Raw genomic sequence first — 8,811 nt, 5'->3', positions numbered from 1 at the left:
TGTCTATGTACCCAGAGGCTTCAGGCTTTGAAGTGGATGGATAAGGGAAGATGGGTATATCCGGAGAGCATTATGATAGCCCTTCACATACTGTGATTCCGGGCCAGGTTTCTGAGAGATGAGACTGAGTTTGTAATGTGGGATGGTGCAGTGGGGAAACTTCAAACATGGAACAGACTCAGAAAGCACAAACAAAAATGTGTTTATCAGAGAGAATGTCAACCGCATTTGACAAGTTCAGAAATTCAATTTAAAGTGGAACCCTTATTTTTTTTCTTTCAGTTTCAAAGGTGCCAGTCCTTAAACCTACAGATCTATGGACATACATATCATGTCAACTCTCTCTGTCAACAATGATTGAGAGACTTACCTGTCTGCTAATCAATATGTTGGACTAGGGCATCACAGGAGGCTATACAAACAATATTTGCCTTTTTAAAATTCTGAGCACAATTTATCTTTCTAACATTTGCTTATTATTCTAATTGTTATGAACACATAGCTTCAGGCAAAGACCTAGTAGGCCTGTCCGTGTGTAATGTAGGCCTATGGACTCCGCGCCTCTGAGTGGAAGCACGCCATCCCCGAGCTCAATTAAACTCATAATTCATCGATCAAGAGCTGATTTTACTCCTGACAAAGTACCAGAAAAAGTCAGTCCAACGCTGCTGACGCACTGGAGGAAGTTCGAGGTAATCTAATGCGCTCATTTTGTGTTGTCATTGCGTGTTTTCCAAGTATGTAGTCTATCCATTTTCCAAATATAGCAACATTAAGTCTAAGTCAACTTGAATAAATGTAGCCCTTGTAAAGAGGCAATAATAGCATTTTATTTTGTTATCTTATCCGTAGGAGTACAAAAGTATAGAAAGAGTATAGAAAGGAATATAGACAATTTAAATGTTAGGTTTTTATCCTTGATTTTTTAAGATAAGTTGTTACGCACAATGATTGACGCACAATGTAGCCTACCTTATTTCTGTTTTTATTCCTTCTCAGCATTAAATGATCAAAAGCGCCCTCTGGTGGCTGTGCCTGCGCCATCACCTGCAGTGGGAGTGTGCGCCACTGACAGCTCTGCTCCAATTGGCTGCTGGAAGAGGAGGCTGCCATGACACATTGGATGCTGCACAGAATCAGTTCCACAGCATCAGCAGGCTCAGCACCTCCATCCTCCCTTTTATCCCTCTCCTTCTCTCTTTTCTCTCTCTCATCCTTCAGCCTGTCCTCCTCTTGCCACCATCCCTGTGTTTTTGGATTGTGACCTGCTTGTTCTTCTGTGTCGACGAGAGCAGTGACAGAGGCCTGCTCTGGCACTGCAGCAGAGGACGCACACACAGCAGCAGCAGCAGCAGAAGCAGCAGAAGCAGCAGCAGCAGCAGGCCCACTGGTAGGTGTGCTCTGGCCTGTCTCTTTTCTCATCTGCACTACACTCATCTGGTATCAGATAGTCCTTAATTTACCATAACTGACCATGTACTGCATGTATTTGATAGTTGTGTGATTGAGGCTAAGGCTGTGTCTGTACATTCTGCACACATGACCACCACACCCTGGTTATATTTACTACCGGTGTGAGCTATAGAGTGATGAAGAGGCATATTTTTATTCCCATCCTTCACATGTCATTAAAATGAAGTGCTGTGCTTGTACTCTGTGTAGTTAACCTTACTTCATCCACTTACTGATAATGTATATGTTCATGTCTCTGAATTTGAATGTATAAATGCCACATATGGCTATATCATCATACTTCCTTTCTAAATGAAATATTTTTTGTCTTTCCAGTTTCTCTCATTCTTCTGCCCCTGTTCCCCAGACAAACTTCTGCTTTCCTTCACTCCTTACTCTCTAAACCTCATCTTCTGCTGGTTGAGAGTTTACCCAGCATGCCTCACTCCAGGCTGCTCCGTTAGGCCCCAGCAGCATGGGCGAAGTCTGGGTGGGAAGAGAAACTACGGATTGGAGCCTTCCCCTCAGGCCAGGCGTGCTGGCAGGTCAGCCTTCCCCTGCTTCAGATGGGAGAGGACGCTGAGAGCCCAAAAATTAACCACACCTTCCTACGAGACTACGTCACCGAAGGTATGACCGTGATCTCAGAGTCAAAGTCTCACTGGTGTCAAGTGTCCCTCTGCTCTGACAGGACAGTTTTATATAGAGGGCATCCTCGCTGAACAAGTGGCAAAGTCCAATCCATATAAAGGGATCTATGGGGAATGTATTTGTAATTGGATACAAATTAAAGCGTGAACATGACTTGGCAAATTGATCTAAAATATTTGACTGCTATTAACATTTTTCTTTTGCAAATTGCAAATGTTCCAAATGTTTTTAAAATAGATCATGAAGTGTATACTGTAAGTGGATACACAGTTCAGCAGCAGTTCTTTTTCATTTTATTCACATACCATTTCTTTGTCTCTGAGGTCTTTTGTTGCATCTATATTTATGCTGTATTGTACTTGGCTTTGTCTTTTTTTTTTGTGCCATTTCATGCTAACCATTATACAGTGCAATTACAGTATAATTGCCTCTGATACTCCTGTCCTCCTCCAGCTGATGTCATCTCTACTGTGGAGTTTAACCAGACAGGGGACCTGCTGGCCACAGGCGACAAAGGTGGCCGAGTGGTCATCTTCCAGAGGGAGACTGAGGTATGTTGTCACTTTAATCATGTGATAATTTTCTTTTAAAATCATAAATCTACACGTATTGCTGGCTTTCAGATGACATCACAGTATTCTATAAGCCAATATTAATTAATACAGGTGGGGGCAGCTAAAATGAATATTGTTAACATGCTGAGGTATGTTGTAATATAGTGAGTTCTTGGGTTTAGTCAATCATTGAAAATACTAGGTTCAACAATTGTGACTCTTGCCCCCATCTGAGAGTATAACATATCTCAAATAATACTATATCTTTTGTTGTTATTTGTGTTGAACAGTCCAAGGGGGAGTCAGAGGAGGTTGGAGAGACAGGGGACTCAGGCGAGTACAATGTCTACAGCACCTTTCAGAGCCATGAGCCAGACTTCGACTATCTGAAGAGTCTGGAGATCGAAGAGAAGATCAACAAGATTCGATGGTTGCCACAACAGAATGCAGCACATTTTCTTCTTTCCACCAATGGTATATGTTTAGAATAACAATCCCCCATGTGCCTACGCTGATATGTAAAGATTTCTAACATTACACAACATTTGCATGCATACTCATATAACTTCCTCATATAAATATTAGTCCTGCAATAGTCGAAGAGATAAAGAAACCTTATCCTTCCATCCAATACCAGACAGAAATGTGGCATTTGAAAGTAAATTTATTGTAATGGATAGTGTTGGAAAGTAACTGAATACATGTACAGAAAAAAACTTATTATGAATACTAATTTTGGGTTCCTGTATTCTAGTACAGTTATTTTTTCATTTGGTAGTATTCACAATACAGTTACTTTATGCAAATCAAAGTAATCAATTGCAGTACTTCATCACATTGCAGGATTTAATCACAAAATGTAGGCTTCAAACTGCCTGTAACTAGTGAGAAAATTAGAAAACAATGGTTAATGCAAGTATGATTTTAACATCTCCAATCAGTGATGGGAAATGTAACAGTTATAAAGCTGTTTTTAATCCTAAATTGCATCTTTACAGTAGTATTCTAACTGTTCAGAATACAAACCTCTGATTGAACCATGTAACGAAATATGTTTCAAAATACATTTTAATGCAGGTATTTTGTGTTCTGTAACTAAATACAGTATTCTTGCCATCACAGATTATTATTTAATATTTATGTGGTGTAAATTAGGACTGTACTGTATGTACAGACAGGAACCATCATACCATTTAAGCATACATCAATATTTAACTTCAATGAAATCCAAGCCTATGTCTTGCTATTAAAATGCCTTCTACAAAAGGCTACTTGTATTCATACAGTATTTGTGCTTTTATAGAACTTACTTATCAGCTAAAATACCAGTTTGTATTATTGTTTCACTACATTTCATTTTTAATTGCTCATAACAATATTGTATTATTTTATGTACCAGACAAGACCATCAAACTGTGGAAGGTGAGTGAGCGAGACAAGAGACCTGAAGGTTATAACCTGAAAGATGAGGAAGGAAGGATCAAGGACGTCTCCACTATCACCTCTCTGCAGGTACAAATGCACACAGACAGCTGAACAGAGTCACTGTTGTTTTTTTCTGTATGTGTTTTTATTTACTCATATATATATATTTAAAAAAAAATATATTTTCTAGGTGCCTGTCCTGAAACCGACCGATCTGATGGTTGAAGTGCGACCCAGACGAGTGTTTTCAAATGGGCATACATATCACGTCAACTCTATCTCCGTCAACAGTGATGGAGAGACGTACCTGTCTGCTGATGACCTACGCATCAATATGTGGCACTTGGGCATCACAGACCGTAGCTTCAGTATCCTTTTTAAAGACTTTTTAATGAGGAAAATTGCAATTGTTTAACAAATTCTGTTTTAAAATGCATTATTTGTGTTTATGATGATCAAACATATGAGCATTTGTTTTTCCATTCATCAATATGACCATCAACATTATTTTCAGGACAAACTCTATAACAGAGGTTCCCAACCTTTTTTGTCTCACTAAGCGTCATCTCACATTCTTGAGAAGCCCCTATTAACAGTATAATAGGTTCTTCAGTAATTATAAGTGTGTTTATTAGTACAATGCCAATTATAACTAAAATATTTTCTTGTTTTAATAACCTACCATAACCTCAGTGCCAAAATTATCCTACAGAAACATTCTTTAGGATGTAAAATGCACTACAAGGAATGATTTACAGTCATATTCCATTCAGTACCACCTTTCTTTTAAATCTGAAATCATTCCAAGTACCCTCTGGTTAGTGCTTGCATACACTGCTCTATAATACATAATACAACTGGAATTTTTTCCATCCCAAAGCTCAGATACAGCCTGAAAGGGCATGCTTCTACTTAATATTAATAAGAACTTTGATTTGATTATTAGATATAAACCTATGCATTTTTTTGGAACACGGCGCACTGGATTGAGCGTTCGCCCAATAACCAAAGGCTGGGTGTGTCAAAACCTCCTCCAACCTCATGCTGCCATGACCCTGTCGTGTAACTCACATTGCTCACCCCAGTCATACAAAATGATGTAAATGATTTAGGAGAATGGGGATCTGGCAAAAAAAAACTGCTCATTCTGTGCAACTGGTATCCCATGGAAATCCCAGTTAAAAACATATGCATCTTCTTTCTGAAATGTGGCTATAGTAGTAGGATTCAAAGCTTTCTTAGAGTTTCCCTCCTTCATTTTTAATAAGAACATGAATAGGTTTGCCTCTGATTCCATTATATACAGTGTTTGTAGAGAAGCAGGCAGTAGTATGTCGGCCAGGGTGCGTGCGGTTGATTCCCGTTTGAAAAGAGGCTGACCTAGAAAATCAGAGATGCATCCATGGAGGAATTTAAATAATTTACTCAGCAGTACACTTTCTACTGAACCACACAGGACTGCTGCAAATAGAACAGTCAAGAGGAGGGCTGTCTGCTTAAAGGGGTGTTTGGGGTTCACTATTTTGAATTTGATGTAAAGGCTTAAGATTATTCTGGGTTATGCTGTCATCATAAAAACATTATATGTGTTTTTAAACATGCCTTTAACATGCCTTAAAGCTCACAAAACTGACTCTTGTGAGCTTTAAGTCAGGTTAGAATGTTGTTATCTCATCATAAACATACATGAAGTTGTGTTTTGTTTCATTCACACATGTTTGAGTAATCCTTATTATTAGTATGTCTACATCTCCAAAGCTCAAAATGCTCTGTTCCACCTTATGTGAGATTGGAAATTCCAGTGCTGAAATTATCCAAATGTTTCAGGTGAAGAGTGCATAGGTGGAACAAGGTGTTTTCTGTCTGGGAGAAGAACTCAGCCCAAATATGCAGGATTTGTGTGTTTAAAGTGTGTGAATGAAACAAAACAAAACTCTGGGTATGCTTTTAATGAGGAAACAGTATTATAACATAGATCGGAAAATATTGTAATATAGATCCTTGTGTTATAGTGTCATAGTGTTGTAAGTGTTATAAGGCCTTGACTGTGCATCTCAGATATTGTTGATATTAAACCAGCCAACATGGAGGACCTGACAGAGGTGATAACAGCAGCAGAGTTCCACCCGCACCACTGCCACCTGTTTGTGTACAGCAGCAGTAAGGGCACGCTGCGTTTGTGTGATATGAGGGCCTCTGCACTGTGCGACAAGCATGCCAAAAGTAAGAAACAAATCTGACTTTGTTTTTCAATCTTAAAGAGTTCATATTATGTAAATTTGACTTTTATGAGCTTCTAATCATGTTATAAAAGTACTCATTAGTTTACTCAAAGTTGTATTTCCATTGATTGTTTGATAATTTCAGGCTTGAGTACTTTGAAAATCTATTTTTTCACCTCATGTCCACTCACATCTGTGTAATTAGTAGAACTTCATACATGTAGGGATAATAATGTCACGTAGTAATTTTTAACTGTAAACACATGTACATCAAAATCCATTGCTTGCTAGAGTGAAATTTTACTATGAAGAGCCTCTGTATTTAGTTATTTTAGATGAATATTGCTGTTTACAATTATCAAAATATAAAATGATACTCAGAAAAAACATATTATCTCTTTAAACATGAGCTCTTCACAAACTTTGACTCAGTTGATCTATCTATCTATCTATCTTACTGTTATTTAGTTTATGAGGAACCAGAGGATCCAGGAAGCCGGTCCTTCTTCTCAGAGATCATCTCCTCTGTGTCGGATGTCAAGTTCAGCCACAGTGGGCGTTACATGCTTACGCGAGACTACCTCACCGCTAAGGTGTGGGACCTACACATGGACAAGGGCCCAGTGGAGACGTACCAGGTGAAGTAACACTGTAATTGTGAGCTGGCATCTGTACCTCTGCTGTGTATCTAATGGAAATAAGAGGAGTTATTATGTCTTTCCTTTTTGCACAGTCCCTATTGGATGCTAAAGTATTTGGCTGTAGTATGCAGTGATTGACTGGATCTTACTACTTAATGTTTTATGAATGTTGTACATATTTTGACAGTTGATGTTTTTCTGTAGGTACATGAATATCTGAGGAGTAAGTTGTGTTCTCTTTACGAAAACGATTGTATCTTTGACAAGTTTGAGTGCGTCTGGAACAGCTCAGACAGGTAAGAACTAACTTAAAAGCTAAAACCTCTTTCTGACTACACTGAAAACGGTGTTTGTGACAGTGTTTGTGAACTGGCAACATGCCATCTTTCATTTCATGTGTCCTCTGTTGTAGCTGTTTAAACAAAACACAGATAACAGCCTTTTGCAATTAGATAAATTAGAAGTGTTTTTGAGCCCATGTAGTGATTTGTGATTTGATCAGGTTTGTGTACTGCACAATTTATAAACCAATATTAGAGATGCACCAATCCAGCATTTACTGTTCTGATACTAATGTCAATATTTGGCAGCACGGTGGCTGAGTGGCTAGCACTCATGCCTCACAGCAAGAAGGTTCTGGGTTTGATCGCCGGGTCACCCGGGCCTTTCTCTGTGGAGTTTGCATGTTTCTCCCCGTGTCTGGGTGGGTTTCCTCCGGGTGCTTTGGTTTCCTCCATCAACCCAAAACATGCTACAGGTCTCCAAGAACAGTTGATAGTTAAAGGGCAGTTAAAATACAGTCAATTCAATCATTGTGTGTCCTTAGGCAAGACGCTTCACCCACATTGCCTAGTATGAAAGTGGTGTGTGCGTGAGTGATGTGGTGGTCGGAGGGACCGTTGGCGCCGATTGACATGGCAGCCGCGCTTCCTTCAGTCTGCCCCAGGGCAGCTGTGGCTACAACAGTAGCTTAACATCACCAGGTATAGAGTGAATGAGTGAATGAATAATGCTGAATGTAATGCTCTGTAAAGTGTCTTTGTGACAAAAAATGTCTGTGAAAAGCGCTATATAAATAAAGACTTACATTTTGGATTTAAGTATCTGCCAATACCCTGTATTAACTGATACTAACCAAAAATATACTTTTTCTTAAAAGACAAACAGCCTATGGGAAAAGTGTGTTTCGTAACTGTTTATCTACTGCTTATCTATTTCATCATTTAAAATAATTACAGAACATCCCTAACCAAAATATGACACAGACATCACACAGACACGCTTCTTTTATACTTTATACATTTATACTTTTTATATGTTATATACTTTATACTTTTACACTTCTATTTTCATTTAATAATACCTGTTAATAATGGAGCTTCTTCTTCTTCTTGTCAGTGTGATCATGACAGGAGCCTACAACAGCTTCTTCCGGATGTTTGACAGAGAGACCGGGCGAGGGGTGACTCTGGAGGCGTGGAGGGAGAGCAGCAAACCCCGCGCCGTGCTCAGGACCCGGCGCGTGTACACAGGGGGGAAGCGTCGCCGTGGAGATGTGGGCGTGGACAGCCTGGACTTCACCAAGAAAATCCTCCACATGGCATGGCATCCGGCTGAGAACATTATCGCCATAGCAGCCACCAATAACCTGTACATCTTTCAGGACCGGGTCAACCCTGATGCACAAACGCAATGACAAGGAAGGGAGCTTCGAAGTACAGTACATGAAATTGGCCTGAGTTAGGTGTATGCACTACTCTTTGACTTATTCATGTATTGCTGTGTAAAAGCACTCGTTTTTGGTTGGACTCTTGGATGATCTGATTTCTGGTGTTGCTGAAATGGTTCTAGTTGATCTAGGACCAT

The 8,811-nt window shown here is 39.4% G+C and overlaps 1 protein-coding gene across 1 annotated transcript; it reads left to right on the top strand.

Annotated features, from left to right (window-relative positions):
• The first annotated feature begins 962 nt into the window (after nucleotides 1–962).
• Nucleotides 963–8,811, top strand: ppp2r2ca (protein phosphatase 2, regulatory subunit B, gamma a). Its single transcript, XM_020930570.2, has 10 exons — nucleotides 963–1,390; nucleotides 1,789–2,082; nucleotides 2,557–2,654; nucleotides 2,948–3,131; nucleotides 4,057–4,169; nucleotides 4,273–4,450; nucleotides 6,141–6,305; nucleotides 6,773–6,942; nucleotides 7,150–7,241; nucleotides 8,344–8,811. Exons 2-10 carry the CDS (start codon nucleotides 2,019–2,021, stop codon nucleotides 8,639–8,641), a joined length of 1,362 nt encoding a protein of 453 aa, XP_020786229.1. The 5' UTR covers nucleotides 963–1,390; nucleotides 1,789–2,018; the 3' UTR covers nucleotides 8,642–8,811.

Source organism: Boleophthalmus pectinirostris, unplaced genomic scaffold (assembly GCF_026225935.1).
Source record: "Boleophthalmus pectinirostris isolate CB_2022bp ecotype Guang Dong unplaced genomic scaffold, ASM2622593v1 HiC_scaffold_22, whole genome shotgun sequence".
Lineage (NCBI taxonomy): Eukaryota > Metazoa > Chordata > Actinopteri > Gobiiformes > Gobiidae > Boleophthalmus > Boleophthalmus pectinirostris.
Note: the sequence above shows the minus strand (reverse complement) of the source record. Positions and strands in the feature narration are given on the sequence as shown.